At 39.7% G+C, this 22507-nt stretch overlaps 1 protein-coding gene across 1 annotated transcript in view; it reads left to right on the top strand.

Moving 5' to 3' along the window:
* The window catches only part of MMD (monocyte to macrophage differentiation associated), a 29284-nt gene extending 8049 nt beyond the window's left edge, over nucleotides 1–21235 (top strand). The window contains exons 3-7 of the mRNA XM_511895.8: nucleotides 2494–2654; nucleotides 6092–6166; nucleotides 10008–10109; nucleotides 12314–12383; nucleotides 19326–21235. Coding sequence (XP_511895.1) covers nucleotides 2494–2654; nucleotides 6092–6166; nucleotides 10008–10109; nucleotides 12314–12383; nucleotides 19326–19526 — 609 coding nt within the window. The 3' untranslated portion in view covers nucleotides 19527–21235. The remainder of the gene's footprint in view (nucleotides 1–2493; nucleotides 2655–6091; nucleotides 6167–10007; nucleotides 10110–12313; nucleotides 12384–19325) is intronic.
* Nucleotides 21236–22507: the final 1272 nt, after the last annotated feature.

The raw sequence follows: 22507 nt of genomic DNA, 5'->3' as shown, positions 1-22507 counted from the left end.
CTTTCTCCAACAAGATATTCTTTAAAGGAATAATAATAGTATGTACCCTAGTTATAGAAAAACCAAAGACACCTATTTATGAAGACTGTCACCCCTAGAATGAAATGAATCGCCTTTTCAAGACAATCAACTGTGTTCATTTGGCAAAGAGAGTTCACAGTTTGTTGAAAAAGATGCTTTTTAAAATTAAGTGATCCTCTGAAATGGGGAGGGGAGCCATAGCCTCCCACCCCTGCAGTGGCCATTGCTTCCCAGAGGAGATGTTATTCCATATTGGTGAAGAAAAAGCCGATGTGATCCCTAAATTTTTTGTTAATTTTTTTCTGCTTTGTAAAAGCAAAACATGCTTATTATAAGAAACTTTAAAAATACTGAAAAATATATAAGAAAAACAAAACTAACCAGAAATAAACTGTTAACACTTCGGTGCATTTCTTTGTGTGTGTGTGTGTGTGTATGTGTGTGTCTCTGTGTTGGGGGTGTTTGTGAATATGTATGTATTTTCAGTTTTCCTGTTAATGTGACATTAATGGCATTTCTTATGTCATTATAAATTTTTTACTTTACCTGTGGTTTCATTATTCCCTTGCATTTAGTGACGTTGAGGGAAAAATAGTGGCTGGGATACAGTCTGAAAACAAGAAATAGAGAAAAGACCAGTTTACTTCTTTAACAATGAGTGTTTGGAACAGGCTAGTTTAACTGTGGTAGACACTGTTGCTACAATACAATGGTTCAGATGTTGAAACACACAGCTTACCTTTAGGAATAATATTTACTCAGGATGAACCTGAATAAACCTTAACTTGTCTCTTCTGAGCGTGTCACAGGTTAAGGAACACTTGTGTAAACTTAAGGGAGACCTGACAAAACCCCCATATTAATTTTTTTAGAACAGAAAATATAATCTTATTAAACCATATCTTGAATTTTTGGATTTCAGGGACCAGTAATATTTCTAACACAGACAAAACACCCCTATTGTCATCATTTCATTGAAGAGAAGATACTTTAACATGAAAAGTAGAAAGGACATGATCTCAAGATAAAGGGCATTCCTTTAAATGAAATACATTTTGTTTTATGAAAAACTTTATTGTACTTAAATGTACTTAAATCCTCTGAAATAGGAAGGCGAGCCATAGACTCTCACCCCTACAGTGGCCATTGCTTCCCGGAGGAGATGCAATTGTATTTAATGTTCTAATTTTGCTTGGGCCAACGAAAACTTCAGCATCTGAAAAACTCATGCCAGTCTCATCTAGGGGATTTAATAGTCTGTTGCAAGATGACAAATGTAGGTTTGGGGAGAAAAAAGATAAGCAAATTGCTAACATTTGTATTCTTTGTCAAGTACGCTTATTCTAATATCTAATAAAGTAGTTTATTCTCCTGGGAGCTTCTGTCATTATAAGATGTTTACTAGTCATAGTCATACACATATGACTAGACATTAAAGTTTGTGACCATGTGGACTATGAAATATGATGCAGAAAGCAAAATTCTCTCTAAAATTCTCAAGATTTTTTGAATAGGTGGGCCTTGGAAATGGTTTGCTCTTGCTTACTTAAAAGGCTCTGTTAAAAATGAAGTGACCCCAAAACTCTTACATTCTGCAGTAGCTCTCAAATTGGTGGAATGTACAGATCCAAACTGAAAATCAGGGTATATAACTTCAACAATTGACTTTTTGTATGTGTGTGTTGCTATGTACATTATAATACCTATTACTTGATTTGTTCAATTATCCTGTCCTGAAATATTGAGATTTCAATTGCAATAGGACAGATATTTTAAAATGAGGACCTCCCTGAAAAATCTGAGTATATGCTTGGCTGTTTTTTGAAATGGGGTCTCACTCTGCCTCCCAGGTTGGAGTTCAGTGGTACAATCATGGCTCACTGTAGCCTCAACCTTTCAGGCCCAAGCAGTCTTCCCACCTCAGCCTGCCAAATAGCTGGGACTACAGGTGTTTGCCACCATGCCTGGCGAATTTTTTAAATTTTTGTAGATACAGAGTCTTGCTGTGTTGCCCAGGCTGGTCTGGAACTCCAGGGCTCAAGGGATTCTCCTGCCTCAGCCTCCCAAAGTGCTGGGATTACAGTCATGAGCTACCACACCCTTCCTGCTTGGCATTTGAATATTTTAAGTAATTACTCTAAATCAGATTATAAAGTAGAATGAAACATGTCCTTATTTAATGTAATTAGGATAAAAAAAAACATCTGTTTTGCAACAGCTGAATGATGTTGCATCCTTGATGGCTTAATTGTATCCCCACTGGTTGGCACAATTCCTGGACCCTGAGTGGTATTACCTGCTTTCCAGTGTAGCAGCTAACTTCATCTGGCTCTCGTTATGATTATCCAGGAGAGACAAATACTTGCTCTAAGATTATTTTACTAAAATTGTTCCTGGTAAACCTCTGTATTTTTAGACTCAATTCCATAAAAGCCAGAATATTCCATTCACCATTCTTTATCTTTCCCTCAGTTCCTCATTGTTCCGGCCATCGTGGGCAGTGCCCTCCTCCATCGGCTGTCTGATGACTGCTGGGAAAAGATAACAGCATGGATTTATGGAATGGGACTCTGTGCCCTCTTCATCGTTTCTACAGTATTTCACATTGTATCATGGAAAAAGAGCCACTTAAGGTACAGTGGATGGCATGCTGTTTCAACAGATCCAAATAGTTGACTCAACGTGTTTGGTACCCTCCCAAGCTGGCATGCTTTAGTCAAGTAGGGCAAAGAGTAGAATTTTTCTGCCTTGTAGACTAGAATACTATCCCATTATTCAGGACTTGTTCTTTGGACTGGATGAAGTTTTAGGACTCCTCCCCAGTAGGCATCTAAAAAGGTAGGCCTTTGCTCAGTAACCCCAAACAAAACCTAACTGATTCCCCAGGACTTACCACTTAAAAACCTGAGAGCTATTTTCCAATACTATCAAGCACACTAAGGATATGATGAGAGCAGCAGCTATGGGGTAGTGACAAAGCACACTGAGCTTGGAGTCAGCAGGCAGGCTTTGAGGCCCAGCCCTGCTCTTTAATTTTGGGTAAATCACGACCTTGTGGAGCCTCAGTATCTGTATCACTAAAATGAGAATAATAATACCTGAGTCACACAGTCAGTGTGATAGGTGAATGAGATAAGGTACTTGAAAATAACTTGAAAATTACAAAAGACCCTATGAGTGTGTGAGGTGTGAAGGTATACTTATAGTTTGCGTTTACCATTTTGCAAAGTTTAGCTTTCAGAATTAAGTCTTGTGTATATTATTCAAACAGAGTTCACGTATTTTGCTATTAATAGTCAAGCACTTTCAAAACAATACTATAGCTCTTGGCCTGCCAATGAGAAGAACGTAAACGCTTTCCTCCTCTGAGTGAAGGATTGATTTTGGAGCACCACACCATTTAGGTGGGAATGGTTTGCTTGTGAAATGGATTCTGCACAACCCTAAAGGGCAAAACTTCTTTTCAAAAAAGGAAGTTTCAGAGCAGACTATGAGCAATTTAAAGAAATACTCGAATATGCCTTTTGGTTTTAAAGAACGTCCAAAAAAAACTCAAACTATTCAAACAATCTGATATTTAAAAGATATGCTCCTTTTACAAGCAGGATTTGAGATTTATGAGATGATTACTGGTTTCCTCACATGCAGAATCCTAGAGTTTTAGAGCTGGGAGGATCTTTAGAAATCATCTAATTCAAATCACTTCATTTTTATTTGGGGGAACTGAGGCTCAGAGAAGTGGCCTGACTTGTCTGAGTCAGTGAAACTGGCAAAATCTGATTATTCCAAGACCTCTGACTCCAAGTCCTAGTTTTTTTCACCATATCTTTTACAATATTGCATATAGCTTGCAGTCTGCTACCTTTTCCTGTAAGGTGACAGTTTCCTGGGCTTAAAATAAAACCACAGCATTGAATCACAAGGGCACTCTGGGACACACTCACAAGAGAACCACAAAAGTGCCTGTCCTGGCTCCTTAGGACACACTGTCGCAGCGCCCAGAGGCCAGTTTAGATGCAAAGTACTATATTACCTTCTTGGCACAATTTAGTGCTTGTGGTTGTTTCAGCAAACTTGGCTTTGCTGTCTAGATTCTGGATCAATAAAAAGTTGTAGGTACCTACTTCAGTATTCTGGGTCTCCCTGCCAGAGGTGTAATAGAAACTAGATTCTCTTTAACTTTGAATAGCATTGCTAGAATCATATGCCATGTGTAGATTTTTGCTCCTCATTAAAATTTCTAAATATCAAAAAAGCCTTATTTAAGTAAAAGTGAGAAGGGAATTCGCATTTATTATGTGGTAGGTGCTCCTGTGTGCTAGGTACTATGCTAGATATGTGGCCTACATTATCTCATTTAATGTTCACACATACTCCATGAGAAAGATCTTATTTCCACTTTACCTATGAGGTAAGTGAGAGTCAGAGAGGTCGGTGGCAGATCTTGGATAAGATTCCAGGTCTGTTGTCTACCTACTCTAACAGCGTATAACAATCTAGAAAACAGAATTAGAAAGGCCCAAAACCTTGCTAGAAATCACAGTCATCCAAGGAGTTTTAAAAACTTATTCTTCTCCTTCCTCCACCCTCTATCTCACCTCCTAGCCCTTCAGAGTCTTCTGAACTGGAGGCCATCACTGTATTTTGTAAGCTCCCCAGGGGATGATATGCAGTCAAGTTTGAAAAGCATTGACGTAATGTTTGCTTCTTTAGACCTATGGCGTAAAGTATCATCTATGGGTATGCTATAGCTTCTGATGACTAGTAGACTGAAACCCATTCTTTCTCACAAATGTATTTTTCATTCCTTTAAAACTTTTTTCTTATTTTTAATTTTTGTGGATACATGGTAGGTATATATATTTATGGAATACATTTTTGTTTTTTTTGAGACAGACTATCACTCTGTTGCCCAGACTGGAGTGCAGTGGTGCGATCTCAGCTCACTGCCACCTCCGCCTCCTGGGTTCAAGTGATTCTTGTGCTTCAGCCATCCGAGTAGCTTGGACTACAGGCGTGCGCCACCACACCTGGCTAATTTTTGTATTTTTAGTAGAGACAGTGTTTCACCGTGTTGGCCAGGCCGGTCTCAAATTCCTGACCTCAAGTGATCCACCTGCCTCAGCCTCCCAAAGTGCTGTGATTATTGCTGTGAGCCACCATGCCCAGGCTTTATGGGGTATGTTTTTTCACTTACTCACACAAGTCTTTATTAGTTTGCTTTGGTCAATGTTACGTGTAGGGGGAGGAAAGTCTAATACTAGCGTTCCCTCAAATTATAGTTATACCTGCTTGGACACTGAAAATAGATTCAAGATGATATTACAAATTTGTACTTTTAAATTACCTCAGTAAAGGGCAAATTCCATCTAATCCATTTTATGAATAGACCTCAGTGAACCAAACTCTTTGTACATATACCTCTGACTTTTCAGTTTTGGAAGGAGGAACTTGCTTAGAAATACAGGTGGCTATGCTTTTGTAGTAAATGTGCCATTTTTTGTTTTTGTTACTGTTTTTCCTAAGTTAGTTTCTGAATTTCCTTTATTACTGTTTACTGTCCACACCAGGATATTTGAAGTAAAAACTGTAAATACATTCTAAAAAGACACAAAGAATGTTATTTCAGCTCAGGGAGTGTTTACTGAACATCAGGACTTTGCCCTGCACTGATAGGAGCTGGGGCAGGTTGCGGGGAGGTGGTCTCCCCTCCAGGAACTTCATTTTTCTGTTAGAGGGGATCCAAAAGAAATGGAAAACATCAGAAAAAGACAGATTTTGTTTGTTTGCTTTAACCACTTCAGGCTTTCTAACTATCATGGGGCTCTGTCCCTATGTCTCATATATGCTGAGAGAATCTATTGTATGTGCAACCTAAAAAATAACAGAAAGCTTTTACTCATGACTTCATAACATTAACAGCAACAAAAATCTGTGTAACCTTGGAAGAACAAGTGTAAAGGCCATGAGAACTAGAACAAGAATGGGAATTGCAACATAGTGGAGTGATAACCCGTACTTCCCATCTGAATACTTTCTGACAAATTTACTTTTTTTTCCCCCTCACTAGGACAGTGGAGCATTGTTTTCACATGTGTGATAGAATGGTTATCTATTTCTTCATTGCTGCTTCTTATGCTCCATGGTAAGATACAGTCTTCCTATTTTCGAAGGTAGTGATTTTATGATTAGAATTCCTCCCTCTTGTCCCCACCCTCAGCCCTCATGTGTACACCACCTCCCCTCCTCCTGAACACATACATGCATGCATTTTTTTTCCCATTTGATGTACTTGGGTCAGATTGCATATTTGAAGGGGAGAATATTGCTGCTGTTTATAATATCTGGGTATTGGATTGTTCAAGAAGTGCTATGAACTTGTGTGCAGATAGCTTGCTCACTCTTGAAATCTGTAACCTTTGCTCTCCATATTGTTTCCCTATACCTCTGCTATTGTTCAGAACACTAGAAAATTGAATTGTTCAAGTGGAAATGCTGTAAATATGTATGAGGAAAGCAAGCTTATTTATTTATTTATTTATTTATTTATTTATTTATTTATTTATTTTGAGACGGAGTCTCACAATCTCGGCTCACTGCAACCTCTGCCTCCCGAGTTTAAGAGATTCTTCTGCCTCAGCCTCCTGAGTAACTGGGATTACAGGCACATGCTACCATGCCTGGCTAATTTTTGTACTTTTAGTAGAGACGGGGTTTCACCATGTTGGCCAGGCTGGTCAGGAACTCCTGACCTCAAGTGATCTGCCCACCTTGATCTCCCAAAGTGCTGGGATTACAGGCGTGAGCCTCCGTGCCCGGCCTATTTTTTTATTTTTTGAGACAGGGTCTCACTCTGTCTCCCAGGCTGGAATGCAGTGGCGTGATCTCAGCTCACTACAATCTCTGCCTCCTGGGTTCAAGTGATTCTCACACCTCATTCTCCCAAGTAGCTGGGACTACAGGCATGTGCCACCACACCCAGCTAATTTTTGTATTTTTGGGGGGAGACGGGATTTCACTGTGTTGGCCATGCAGCTCACTGCAACCTCCACCTCTCAGATTCAAGTGATTCTCCCACCTCATTCTCCCAAGTAGCTGGGACTACAGGCGTGTGCCACCACACTGAGCTAATTTTTGTATTTTTTGGTGGAGATAGGGTTTCACCATGTTGTCGATACCAGGTTGGTATCGAACTCCGACCCCAAGTGATCTGCCCGCCTCTGCCTCCCAAAGTGTTGGGATTACAGGCATGAGCCACCATGCTTGGCCATTTTTGTTTGTTTGTTTGTTTGTTTGTTTTGAGACAGAGTCTCACTATGTTGCCCAGGCTGGAGTACAGTGGCAGTGGCCCATGGTCTCAGCTCATGCAACCTCCACCTCCCGGGTTCAAGCGATTCTCCTGCCTCAGCCTCTCGAGTAGCTGGGATTATAGGTGCCTGCTACCACATCTGGCTTCTTTGTTTGTTGGTTTTTTGAGACAGAGTCTCACTCTGTCACCAAGGCTGGGGTACAGAGGTGTGATCTCAGCTCACTGCAACCTCTGCCTCCCAGGTTCAAGTGATTCTCCTGTCTCAGCCTTTGAGTAGCTGGGGCCACAGGCATGTGCCACCATGCCTGGCTAATTTTTCTATTTTTAGTAGAGACGAGGTTTCGCCATGTTACCCAGGCTGGTCTCAAACTCCTGACCTCAAGTGATCTGCCCACCTCAGCCTCCCAAAGTGCTGGGATTACAGGCGAGAGCCACCGCACCCAGCCTGTTTTTGAAATTTAAGCCATTTGTCTTCAATTCACCTTAAGTGCAGTAGCTACTATATAGCAAGTGTGTTTATCATTTCTTTTGCTGAGTAAGAGAACCATTTAAAATACCTAGTATCCTGTTCATTGCCTTTGATCTTTCTGCCTTTTTGGTGCTGATCAAATATAATCTTTTGTTGCTTTGAAACTCTTAATTAAAGAAACATTAGCTTTCTTCTACAAGACATAATCCAGTTTTAAAAACTCAGAAGCTTATATTTTGCAATCATCTACTGTAGTCATTAGAAACAGTATGCCTCTAGATTCTGGCTAATGCAGCATCAATGATTCAAAAGAAACCTGATTATCTGAAGGAGTAAAAAGTAAGTGCTATCTTTGCCCAGCATCTGACTAAATTATAGGTCGGCTTCATGTTGGAAGAAGAACACTGAAAGGCTTTTATGAATGGACATTAAATGCCCAGAACAATGCTTATTTCAGTAGGAACCTGCAGGGTGTTCCAAACAGGATTCCTTACTTAGTTATTTTAAATTCTTTAATTTAAAATAAGTAAATGAATAAAAATAATTTAAATGTGAGCTGAGGAGTTAAATATCATAGTAGGCAATTTGTTTACCTGTAGTTTTAGATATGTAGGCTGTACTTTTTCCATTTGGAAATGTGACTTTTGTAGTTACAGATAATCAGGACAACATTTGTTTTTTCCTCATTTATTCTTTTTCTTTGAGACGCAGTTTTGCTCTTGTTGCCCAGGCTGGACTGGACTGCAATGGTGCGATCTTGGCTCACCGCAACCTCTGCCTCCTGGGTTCAAGAGATTCTCCTGCCTCAGCCTTCCAAGTAGCTGGGATTACAGGCACGTGCCACCATGCCCAGCTAATTTTTTTGTATTTTTAGTAGAGATGGGGTTTCACCATGTTAGTCAGGCTGGTCTCCAACCCCTGACCTCAGGTGATCCACCCATGTCAGCTTCCTAAAGTGCTGGGATTACAGGTGTGAGCCACCGCACCTGGCCTCATTTATTTTATTTATTTTTTTTGAGACAGAGTCTTGTTCTGTCACCCAGGCTGGAGTGCAGTGGTGTGATCTCAGCTCACTGCAACCTCTACCTCCTGGGTTCAAGCGATTCTCCTGCCTCAGCCTCCCTAGTAGCTGGTATTACAGGTGCCCACCACCATGCCCAGCTAACTTTTGTATTTTTAGTAGAGACTGGGTTCCACCATGTTGGCCAGGCTGGTCTTGAACTCCTGACCTGAAGTGATCTGCCTGCCTTGGCCTCCCAAAGTTCTGGGATTACAGGTGTGAGCCACTGTTCCTGAACTTCTCATGTATTCTTAATATGAAATTAGTACAAATGAATTTGCAGCATTTTAAAATTCAAACCTCACAACAGTCCATGGTTAAATTCTAACAAAATGTCTTCCATAATACATGTTAGGAATAATTCTTCTCATACTCTCTCTTGGCAGAGAGACTGATAATGGAGACACATTTGGTTTGTGTATTAGGTATCCACTGTGGGTATCTGATCCTGGGTCAAAATTTTGTTCCAGGTTCTTCTCATTAAGCTTTGTAAGTAATCTGCTCCCAAATACATGGTCAGAAATTAAAGGGCAAGCAGTTTTGACCTCATTCTGCCTAATAGGGTAAGTTAGGCGTCATAAGAGTGCTGGGACTCCCTTCAACTTGTCTGCTTTTAGCTGGTTCTATTTTTAAACCATGTTGAAACTAATTTTTTTTTTTTTTAGGTGGAGTCTTGCTCTGTCGCCCAGACTGGAGTGCAGTGGTGCAATCTCAGCTCACTGCAACCTCCGCCTCCCGGGCTCAAGCAATTCTCCTGCCTCAGCCTCCCGAGCAACTTGGATTACAGGCACATGCCACCACACCTGGCTAATTTTTGTATTTTTAGTAGAGATGGGGTTTCACCATGTTGGCCAGGCTCATCTTGAACTCCTGACCTCAAGTGATCCGTCTGCCTCGGCCTCCCAAAGTGCTGGGATTACAGATGTGAGCCACCACTCCCGGCCTAATTCTGAGTCTTAAAGGTCGACTGACAAATTTGTTTTTGAGTTGCTTAATTTTACCTAAATTGCCCAAATGCCTGCTTGATGTGTTGAGGGTGTTTTCTTCCTGCTCTTATCCTAAGACTTTCTCAGTTTTCAATGACACAGGTTCTATGAATTCCCTTCATTTATCACTTCTGTTGTTTGTTGTCACGTTTACATTTTTAGGTTAAATCTTCGTGAACTTGGACCCCTGGCATCTCATATGCGTTGGTTTATCTGGCTCATGGCAGCTGGAGGAACCATTTATGTATTTCTCTACCATGAAAAGTAAGAGAAAATAATTTACATTTGATAGTTTTAAAATTGACTGCCTAAATATTATCTGCACTGCAATACAATTTACTTTTATTTGTACTTCAAAACAGTAGAAATACATAAATAGAATATGTTATTTTTAATAAATCTTCAAAACCATTTGGTATTCATTATTAGTGGAAAGATTGCTGTGGAAAAACAAGAGTGGTACAGGTTTGGTATAATGTAGTTGAGGGGACATGGTGACCAGCCCCTTTGGAGTCCATCAGACTTCATTTCTATAGCATGAGGCAAATTGGCCTTATTCTCTGTGATTCAGTCATCACGTGAGAAAACCAGCCACTTGTCAAGGTGTCTATGAAGATTGGAGAGAATAGATATTAAGTGCTCAGTACAATATACCTAAATAAGGGCCTAGAGGGTATTCCAAAAAGGGTATCTTGAGAAAAAGGATGTTGGGAAGGACATTGGAACTCTTAATATCCTATGCCTAGGGCACAGCTTTTTAGCCAGTTATTCATAGCTGATAGTCCTAATTATTGAGCCATATAAAAACAAAAGCTAATTGAAATTTAGTATCTTTGCTCTAGAGGAGACCTTCAAGGTCCCCTATTCCAACTTCATGATTAAAAAGTCAGAATATTTAGGATATGCATCAAATTAGTGACTCATCTGGAAATTAGGACCCAAACATCCAAGTTCTGATTCCATTGCTCTTTTTATTACCCTGTATGTTTGAATTTGAGAAACACACAACCAGGAAATCTTTGTCATTGGGTTTATTTACAGTTCATTAAATTCTTTATCTATTGTGCTTGGCAGAATGGCTCTCAGAATTGAACATAATTTGTGTTTATCAGAAAATACTAAATTGTTTTCCCCTTTCAGAAGAAGAAAATGGTAGTTTTCACTAACTTCTTTTTGTCTCTGAAATTCACTTAAATACCTTTTTGACCATAATTAGCAATGCTGAGTAGTGTTATATATTATAGCATATTTAAGTCCAAGGGAACGGTTTGCTTCTTGGACTCAAATCTCTTATTTATATCCTTGGATAAAATAGGAAGTCAAGAAAGGCAACTATCTTTTCTCCTTTTCCCGGCCTTCTGGTGTAAACAAAACCCATAAACCCATTCTTCCCCTATCTGATTATTTCATGGTAGGCTTTGAGTATAAAACACGATGAATGAGGTATGAGTCACCCTTGGCCATTCAGTTTGGCAGACATTAGGGAGTACCTAAATTGTGTCAGGTACTGTTCTAGGATTTACAGATCAAAACATAATTAATCTTGGTTCCTGCCTTTGAGGAGCTTATCGTCTGGTTTGATTAGGCTGAAATGTAATTTGAATTTCAATACAATGTATTTCTTAGGGTTTTTAGATCTTTTGTAGTCTAACGTGATGAGCCTTAAAATTACAGTTTGTGCAGGTGCAAAATAAAGAGACAAGCAAAATTACACGTCCTTTCCTTAGGGCTTGCTGTTCCTTTTTGCTGATAAACTAGGCTCCAGGCTGCATCTCCATTCATCTTCAGAATTTCACTTCTAGCTCTGGATTGGAATGGTAATGAAAGCAGACACTGTAGGATCAGAAGAGGAAATATTTTACAAGGTGGAGTGGGTTAAACGATAACTACTTTTGGCAGAAAACATTTTCTTTTTTTTTTTTTTTTTTTTTTTTGAGACTGAGTCTCGCTCTGTCACCCAGACTGGATGGAGTGCAGTGGTGCGATCTCGGCTCGCTGCAAGCTCCGCCTCCCGGGTTCACGCCATTCTCCTGCCTCATCTCCCGGAGTAGCTGGGACTACAGGCGCTCGCCACGCCCAGCTAATTTTTTGTGTTTTTAGTAGGGACGGGTTTCACCGTGTTAATCAGGATGGTCTCAATCTCCTGACCTCGTGATCCGCCCGCCTCGGCTTCCCAAAGTGCTGGGATTACAGGCATGAGACACCGTGCCCGGCCGGCAGAAAACATTTTCTAGGTGGCATGTGGGATTTGATGCCTTTTCAACCCTGAGAGAAATGCTAGTTCCTTGTTACTCAGCTACTGTGTTTTAGTTAGAGGCCTAGTGGTTGCCTACTGAGAAATAAAGTTTTATTTGAATAGTTAAGAGTTTACATTTCTTTCTCAAAAGTAAAAAGGAAAGGCTGGTATGTAAATTGTTAGGTGTTATAGAAATTTATAAGTTAAATTAACTGCATTTTTGTTCCTGCAGATATAAGGTGGTTGAACTCTTTTTCTATCTCACAATGGGATTCTCTCCAGCCTTGGTGGTGACATCAATGGTAAGACATGGCTTCAGAATTTTAGTTATTTTCTTTTAAGCTGCTGGAACTTAACATGATTATGGATATGATATGTAGCTTTTCTTTATAAAGTTATGTCCATTAAATAGAGGCTCAAAAGAAAAAGAACTTATAAATAATGAAGTGTTTAGCTGGGCATGGTGGCATGTGCCTGTGGTCCCAGCTGCATGGGAGGCTGAGGCAGGAGGATTGCTTGAGCCCAGGAGGTTGAGGCTGTGGTGAGCTGTGTTCATGCCACTGCACTACAGCCTGAGGAACAGAACGAGACCCTGTCTCAAAAAAATAATAAAAATAATGAAGTGTGCCAGCAACTCGTAAGCTTGCACTAGGTACCGTGTACTGTTTGGGAAAGCTATAAATTTAGGTATGTTTCTGTCTTTGTGGTACTTGCCTGAATCAGAACCAGAATAGGTTCAGAGAGGTATTTTTCAAATCCCTTTACTCTTACTTTTCCTTTCCCTTGCTTTTAAGTCGTAAGTCAAGCACTTTTTTTGTTTGTTTGTTCTGTTTTCTAAGGCAAGCACTTTTTTTTTTTTCTTTTACTTTGCTTGAAAATATCTTTTGGGGATTTTCGTGGGTAAAGTGTAACATTACCTGTAATAGGCAGTTGCATGTATATATTTGAATTCCCTTTCAAATTGAATTACTGTTGAGAAGTCTGTGTGTGTCTGTCTTTTTGAAATGAAAATATATTATTACGACTTCATGGTTCCATCCACCTGGTTACCAGCCCTTTAGCTTATATATTGCAGTATCTTAGGCTCTAGGCACTATATTAACTAAGGAGGTCCCAAGGTGTTTCGTTTGAACCCTTCTGAGCCTACATTGTTCAGAAGAACTGTGCTTAGGATTTCACTCCTAATCTCATAGGCACATTGTAAGAACCTTTTTTTTTTTTTTTTTTTTTGAGACAAAGTCTTGCTCTGTCGCCCAGGCTGGAGTGCAGTAGAGCGATCTTGGCTCACTGCAACCTCCGCCTCCTGAGTTCAAGTGATTCTCCCACCTCAGCCTCCTAAGTAGCTGAGATTACAGATGCAGGCTGCAACCCTTGGCTAATTTTTTGTATTTTTAGTAGAGATGGGGTTTCACCAAGTTGGCTAGTCTGTTCTTGAACTCCTGAGCTCAGGTGATCCACCTGCCTCGGCCTCCCAAAGTGCTGGGATTATAGGCGTAAGCCATCACGCCTGGCCGTAAGAACATAATTCTGTGATAGTTTTTTTCCTGGTCACAAAAACACCTATAAAAGGTTTAAAAGTTTCAAATCTGGTTCTGTTTTTTCAGGGGATGTCTTCATGAGAATATAACAAAATACATTTCTTTGAGATACGAGGTTTATGATGGCTTTAATAATTACCTAGCACCCAAAATACATATAGATGGTAAAAGCAACAGGGAATGGTAAGGAGGAGGAGTTAAAGGACAGAAATGAGAAAATCAGCCTTGAAGGCCATATAGTTAGAAGGCATTTCAGGACACCCCAAGCAATATAAGCAAGGTTTGTGCAGCTTAATAGAGTAGAATTTCAAGCAAATTCCCTCTGGGTATCATAAGAGCAGGTTAATCCAGTAATTTCACTAGCCTAAATTTGAAATTGACATTTCCATAAGTGGTACAATAGCAGGTGACTAATGTTTGTGATAATCAAGCAGGATGATCCCCGACACTGCCTTCATAGAACTTAGAGTCAAGCAGGCAAATGCAGTTCCTATTAAAGAAAAAGAGATCATGAAATTTGATAAAATATTTGATGGGGGAAAGTTCAGGCTGCTATGGGAACACGACAGAAGTACCAGAGGAAGTGATATTTCAGCTGATTTGGAAAAACATGTAGAAGCTGAGAGATGGTAGGGGTGAGGCAAGTGTTACAGGTAGAGAATACAGCATGAAGGAAGCCCAGAGAAGGGGAAAGCACCAGCATCTTTGGAGAAATGAAAATGGCTCATTGTTTGTAACATAAAATACATGTACCAGCTTGAGTTATGTACATATGCATGGTGGGGGCAGGTATGCAGGTAGCACAAGTCTTGTAATAAAGGTGGAGAGCTAGACAAGAGTCCAGATCACAAAGGACCTCAAAAGCCACTAACACAGTAACAGAATGAATGAAAATGCGAATCTTTGGTTCTGGCCAGAATCATGGGTCTCAGACTTACCCTTCTGCCATAAAGAACTGTAAAACTAGAAAAAGAATAAAGGCAACTGTTTTTTGGCTCTGAACCCAAACAGTACAGGACTGTGATCCTTGAAGGAAGAGAAACCAAGAAAATGAGCTTTGAATTCACCCCAGTTGTTTCCCTGGAGACACTTTCCAAACAGCAACAAAAGGAGGTAAAGCCCAGAGAACAGCAGCCTGGGTGGAGGAAACAGAAATTACAGTTCAGGTTACTGACATGGCTGCAGTTTGTGGGGCAGGGTATGGAAGAGGAGGAAGCCGCTCAGGGAGGATGCTTCAGAAATCCATGAAGCAGTTTCCGTGAGTCGTTGTCCAGATATCAAGCTGAATGTTGTACGGGGCAAAACTCTGCAAGCTCCAGTTGCAAATAACTCTTAGAAGGCTGGAAGATAAATGGAAATTCCAGACAGTTCCCAGTGCTGAAAGACATTGAAGTTCCAACCAAGCAGAGTTCAGAGATGGTGCTGGACATCCCAGGCACTCAGTTGACCCTGCCAAGGCCACAGCTTAGGAGTAGAGCTACTCTATCCCTAGAGAGAGGGCTACTCTAGAACTGCCATAACAAGGCCCAGACAAACCTTGAAAGGATAAAATTGATCCTCCAGTAAATAAACCGCCTAACAGAACAAAATCAACAATTTTTAAAGGAATACAACAGAATCTTTACTGTAACAACTTAGCATGTACCATAAGTAAATATTATCAGAAATAAATCAATAATAATGTAATAAAATAAATAATAAATATATAATAAATATTATCAGATAGGCAAGAAACTGGAAAGTGACACATACCTAAGGGAAAACAGATCAACAGACACAGATCAAAAGACGGGAGAGATACTGAGATTCGCACACAGGGAGTTTAAAACAGATGAGAAATCTCAGAAAATACCTGGATACTTATGAAGAAGAATCCACATGGAGATTCTAGATCCGAAAACTGTGATGTCTTAAGAAAAAAAAATTATTGGAGGGATTTAATAACAGATTGGATATTGCAGAAGCAAAGTTCAGTGAACTTGAAGCCAGGTCAGTAGAAACTATACAAACTGAAGCATGAGAGAAAAGAGTGATTTAAAAATGAACAAAAGAAGAAAGAAATTGGGGCAGTTTTTTGTTTTGGGTTTTTTGTTTTACAGTTTTTCTTTTTCTTTTTTTTTTTTTTTGAAGAAATAATAGTTACAACTTTTCCAAATTTGATGAAAAATATCAACCTAGAGATCCACAAAGCACGAGGAGGCCTGAGCAGGATAAACACAAAGAAAACTACACTAAGACACATTAAAGTCAAATTACTAAAAAACAAAGGCAAAGACAAGACCTTAAAATCAGCCAGAGAGAGAAAAAAGAGCAAGGAGAGAAGATGACCACTGACATTTTATCAGAATTCATGGGAGCAGGAATACAATGTAATGGCACATTTAAAATGCTGAAAGGGGCCAGGTGCTGTGGCTCACGCATGTAATCCCAGCACGTTGGAGGCTGAGGCAGGTGGATCATGTGAAGTCAGGAGTTCAAGACCAGCCTGGCCAACATGGTGAAACCCTGTCTCTACTAAAAATACAAAAATTAGCCGAATGTGATGGCAGAGCTCCTGTAATCCCAGCTACTCGAGAGGCTGAGGCTGAGGCAGGAAAATCGCCTGAACCCAAGAGGTGGAGGTTGTAGGAGGTTGTAGTGAGCTGAGGTCGGGCCACTGCACTCCAGCCTAGGCAACAACATGAGACTCCATCTCAAAAATAAATAAAATAAAATAAATAAATAAATAAAATGCGGAAAGGAAAAAACAAAAAAACCCTATCAACTTCAAGTTGAAGTTAGCACAGTTTAGTAATATTAATGTCAAAAATTTAACCAGGGAGGCCAAGGCAGGCAGATCACTTGAGGTCAGGAGTTCGAGACCAGCCTAGCCAACATGGCAAAACCCGTCTCTACTAAAAATACAAAAATTAGCTGGGCGTGGTGGTGGGCACCTGTAGTCCCAGCTACTTGGGAGGCTGAGGCAGGAGAATCACTAGAACACGGGAGGCAGAGGTTACAGTGAGCCAAGATCGTGCCACTGCACTCCAGCCTGGGCAACGGAGCAAGATGCTGTCTCTAAATAAATAAATAAATAAACCAGGATTGCTAGAAATGATGAATTTGTATGTAAATACATGGCTGTTTTTCATTTCTTAATTTCTTCACAAGATAACATGGGGGTTTCTAACATGTAGAAGTAAAGTACATGGTAACAATGGATGGGGTGGAGAAATAGAAGCACATTGTTTTAAGGGTCTTAACCTTGTATAGGGGATATAATAATAAAGGTACATTGTGATGAGCTAAGGATGCACACTGTAATCCGTAGAATAACCACCACTGGCCAGGCGTGGTGGCTCACGCCTGTAATCCCAGCACTTTGGGAGGCCGAGTTGGGTGGATCACGAGGTCAGGAGTTCGAGACCAGCCTGACCGACATGATGAAACCCCATCTCTACTAAAAATACAAAAATTAGCCAGGTGTGGTGGCACACGCCTGTAATCCCATCTACTTGGGAGGCTGAGGCAGGAGAATCCACTTGAACCCGGGAGGCGGAGTTTGCAGTGAGCTGAGATCATGCACTGCACTCCAGCCTGGGCAACAGAACAAGACTCCATCTCAGAAAAAAAAAAGAATAACCACCACCACCAACAACAACAACAAAAGCAAAATAAATGTTATAGTTAAGTAGTCAAGAGAAAAGATAAAATGGAATCCCAAAGTTATTCAATTTAGTCTAAAGCAGGTGGGAAAATTGGAAAACGGAAACAAAGGATGGATGAAACCAAATAGAAAACAGAGAGCAAGACGGGAGGCTTCAATACAACCATATCAGTAATTAGGTACCTCATATATAATAACAATTACATCACAATGGACTGAACACTCCAACTAAAAGGCAGAGATTGTCAGACTGGATAAAAAAGTTTTCTCATCTGTATAATGGGGATAATAGTACCTAATTTAGGGTCGTTGTGAAGATTAAATGAATAAATATATGAAGTGCTTCAAACAGTGCCTGGCACATAGTTACAATAATGATAATGATAATGAAAAAAAAATTCTGTTTTGATACAGAATTAACTATGTTCTAGGTCTTTGAAAGTTGAGGTAAATGTGGTATCTTGAGGATACTAGTTAACAGAATGCATGTCAAAACTAACCTGTGTACTTGGTTTGGTGTCTTGCTTGTTTTGGCAGAAAGAAAAAAAAAAGGGTATTTTGTAACAGTGACTGGCCATGTGATTTTATTCAGGCCACTTCACTGCTCTGGCCTTAGTCTCCTCACCTCTGCAATAAGGGGGTTGTGTTAGATGAGTGACTCTTACTATTTGGGAGTCCCTGTGCCCCTTTGTGAATCTGATGAGAGCCTTACCCCTATCCTAGAAGAGGGCTCCTAATACACACACAAATACTTTTGTATAATGTGTATTCATTGCTGTATAACCTTGAGGAATTAATAACGTGTGGTATTTTGTCTTTGTTTTTACTTTTTAAATAAAAATAAATCTAGCTGAAGTCCTTTCTTACCAAGGTTAGGAAGAAATCCAATGTCAGTCCATTTGGATTGGCTCCTTCCCCATCTTTTGATCCCACACAAAACATGGGGGCTTCTGTGAACTTTGAAAAAGGACTGAAGCTCACAGCTGGCCCTAGATCCTCACACCTGGTCCTTAGCTCATGATGGTCTATTGTTGCCTTGCTTTTAGCCGAGGCCCTTGGGGCCCATTCTAATCAGGTGCCTGAGTTAGAGCTTCCCTTTACTCTTGCGGGGCACACAAGGCTGCTGCCCAGTGCCCAGGCCTCTAGGACACCCACACACCTATCCCCTTCCAAGGCCCTGCCGTGATCTGCCTTAGGTTTCCATTCACTCTGCAGAACCTGTCTCCTTTCTATTCCTAGTCCTCAGAAATCCAGGGGACTAACTTGTTTCTTCATCAGCTTCTAAGCATTTCCTCTATTCTCTCTCCTCATTCATACAAGCCATTTTAATCTTGTAGATGGGCCTTGGTCTTTGAAAACCAAGAACAGCCTAAAAAATTCTCCCTTCTGCCCTAAGACACACAAGAATATTAACTTATTGCTAAGCCAAGCAATGGCCAGGCTCAAAGACAAAAAGGCCTGGAGACATCTAGAAGGCTAGGAAATATCTTGTACTATGTGATCTGTGATCTCAGAGGTCACTTCTAGTTACGATTTTCCTGTGTCAGCCTTAAGGAATCTATAAGCTCACATAAGCAGGGGAAGTCTCAAAGCAGCAATCAGTGTAGAACAGTGTTTGAGAAGGACAAAGGGAAGTAAATACCCTGCCTGAGATGTAAATTATAAATAGAGTGGCTTGGGCCTGCCTTAGTAGGGAAGGAAGCATTTAAAGGGGAAGATGAGAACAGAGGATTGCACTTTATTAAAATGAACTCCCATGTCTGGCTATGATTGCAGTTTGCTTAAATATGCTGTAAATGAGCAGAATGTTCTGCTTTTTCATTTGGGACCTGTAATGTGATTGCTTGCTCAACTCAAGATTGTCAGTCCAAAGGGCAATCCAGGTCGATGTATAAGAGACTTTTTTTATGTTTGGTTCATGTTTACAGATCAGGATTGTGTTCACACAGCTTCTTCATTGTCTAGAAAATCAAGAGCCTTAGAGAGAATTACAGTTATCTGTAGCTTGCCATGCAGAGTAACATCAAACCCTTTTTATTTTTTTTTTTCTCTGTTGACAGAACAACACCGATGGACTTCAGGAACTTGCCTGTGGGGGCTTAATTTATTGCTTGGGAGTTGTGTTCTTCAAGAGTGATGGCATCATTCCATTTGCCCACGCCATCTGGCACCTGTTTGTGGCCACGGCAGCTGCAGTGCATTACTACGCCATTTGGAAATACCTTTACCGAAGTCCTACGGACTTTATGCGGCATTTATGACCAATGTGTACTAATTCTCCAAACCAGTATTATTTCAATTATGGCACTTGGGAGTGGGGTGAGAGCTGAACATTGCACAGGGAAAGAAAAAAAATAACTGCACTGACTTTATATCTTTTGAATATAATTACTGTGAAAGTATAAAGGCTGTGTTCTGGAATTTTCTGCCTCACAGCAAATAAATAAGGTAGTGAATTAATTATTCATTCCATTCCACTATCATGAAGGACTCTGAATAGACTTGGCCAACTGATGTTTACAAACCAGACTTTTATATTTTAATTTTACAGATTTTACTACATGATTTTTCTAAATTACTATGTCAGGTTGTAAAAGTCAGTGCAATAACAAACCTTCCTTTTTAAGAAGAAAATTGTTTCTATTACTTTCCCATTCACTAGGTAAAGAATCATGGACAGAACTTACACTACTTTTTACCATGTTTCATCTTGGCATAACATGGTTCTTTTTTAAATAGAAACTTTAGTTTTTTGTAAATTTTTAAAAAAATATTTCATTGATATGCATCTCTGCAGGTCCTCATTCATGTTGTAAATTTTTGCAGCAAGCAGTCAACATTCCACAAACGAACAAACATTATACCTCTTCTGATAGTTTTATTAAGCATGGAGAAATTGCCAATTTTTAAAAACTGCAGTTTTCCAAACTTTTCTGCCAACCTCTTACTCTGAATTCAGTGCTGCTTTGGGACATATACTTGACCTAGCTTGGTTTACCAGTGATGGAAAAGTATTTTGATATCATTAACTTTTTCAAAAGATCCAACTTTTCCTCTATGCCTTTGCCACATTCTCTTCAGGGTCTCTTTCCACAGTGGATAAATGTTTTTTCTGTATTATGACAGTATTGTTGTGATGGCCATCTGCTGGAAACTCCTGAAGAGCATTATGTATTACAGTGAGCAGTTGTATTGCCTGTTTGGTGCCCAATGGTTAAGTCATTGTCACTTAGCTTTATATTGTCAGTTTGATATTTATTTTAAATTGTGGAACTAGATGCATAAATTCACATTTCTGCCTTTCCTTTGCATCTTCTCATATATTGTGTTTTTTTTTTTTCCTAGAAAAAATATTTAAAGCATTGTTTGACAGGTAGAAACTCATGTATCTGTAGTCCATGAGTTATATCCTGGCTCAGTGGAGTGATATTTATGTATTATTTTTACTTTTCTCTCAGTGTCTTATATTAAGATTAACATGTTGTTAATAGTTGCTTTGTTGATTAATCTCTCTTGTTGGTGTTTTAATAAATGAAATAGGCTTGCCTTTAGATCGGGTGCTGATATTGCCTGTTTCCTAGTAATGGGCTGATCAAATGTTCAGTGGAATTCTTGGTTTGATGATAAGCTTATTAATTGAAATTTTTTACTGATGTGGCTTTAAAAGAGGTTTATTTTGTATATGTTTAGAACTCTCTGATTTTGATGAATTATATGGGAATGAGAAACAGAAGAAGTGGTATTTGCTGGTGAGTTAAATAGGCAAGGTACCCAGTGATAACACCAACCAAACCACTCCTATCTGCATGATTCTGAACATCTGGATGCCTGTTGTTTTACTGTGTATATTTTATTTTTAATATATTAACTTTGTGGATTCATTTAAGGTCTACTCAAAAGTAACACTGTCAAAACCACTAATATGTATGTAAAAATTGTGCTGTATACTACAATAAAGTTGTTACTTGGATTTGTTCCACTGTTTCTAAATTAGATGACTGTGAAAATAATAATGCATATTTGAGAGTTTGAGCTCATCCAGCATTTGTAATTTGTATACTAGTCTTTAAAAAAAAAAAGTCCAAATGGAAAGAAAAATGAATACACCCTGTCACTTAGAACTTTCTAGTCTACTTTTTAATAATTGAAATGCCAGAGCCAGCTCAAACATTAATCAACAGACATTTTCAGTTTAAAATACACTAGTCAGGACCTAATGATTTCAAGTTTTTTAGATGATGCATCCTTACCAAGATAAGCCTTTTGGTTTAGCATATTTAATATTCTATAGGACTGAGGTGACAGTCTTTTATGTTACCAACCAGACAAGTAGCAGATTATAAATCTTAACAACTCTCCGAGTGTTAGATGCCATTCTACCTCTTCTGTAGTGTGGGAAACCAGGGCCAGAGAAGTTTAACTGCTTCGCCCTAAATCAGGGAGCTGGAACAGCAACCAGCTCTATCTGATTCCGAAGCCTCCCATTGACTCTATACCACTGCATTTCTAGAGTCAGCAAAAACAAATAAAAAAACTTGAACTAAAAATTCATCAGACATGGACACAGAAAAGAAAACACTATTCACATGGTTTAGAGCCTCAATAATCCCTCAGATAACTCTCCGTCAAATCTAATTTTGAGGATTGAGTGTCTTGAAGCGTTATGATTCCCAAGAGTTCTGTCCTCTAGGTCACCAGTGTGACCTCATCCATTTCTAGAGTGTCCCCACTATTGTGCTGTCAGCTTCTTGGTCAGTATCTCCAGCCTTAAACTATTTTCTAAGGACTAGACCTCTCTCTAATCAACTGCCTAAATGCTCCCAGACATATTGACTCAAACCGTCCCAAACTGATTTCATTATCTTTCCTCATCCTACCACCAAACCTATTTTCTGAAATTTCCTAACTTAGTTAATGGCATGGCCACAGCCATCTGTTCATTCATGCATCCTTGATTTCTTGCACCCCCCAGATGCAACAGGTCAGCCAGAACTGTCACCCCTGCCCTTCTCACAACTCCCTGGTCTGGTTCCTCACCTCTCTTCACACTGCAGGGTCCTAAAAAGACCTACTTAGCACTCATCAGACTACAGCAGCCACCTCCTCATTTGTATCCCTGCCACTGCTTACACCCCTCAAATGAGCTCATCCTCCACACTGTACCAGCATTATCTTCCCAAAATAAAATCTGAGCATGTGTCTCGATGCTCCAAAACTTCCACTGACTATTATCCTATAAGAT

Source organism: Pan troglodytes, chromosome 19 (genome assembly GCF_028858775.2).
Source record: "Pan troglodytes isolate AG18354 chromosome 19, NHGRI_mPanTro3-v2.0_pri, whole genome shotgun sequence".
Classification (NCBI taxonomy): Eukaryota; Metazoa; Chordata; class Mammalia; order Primates; family Hominidae; genus Pan; species Pan troglodytes.
Note: the sequence above shows the minus strand (reverse complement) of the source record. Positions and strands in the feature narration are given on the sequence as shown.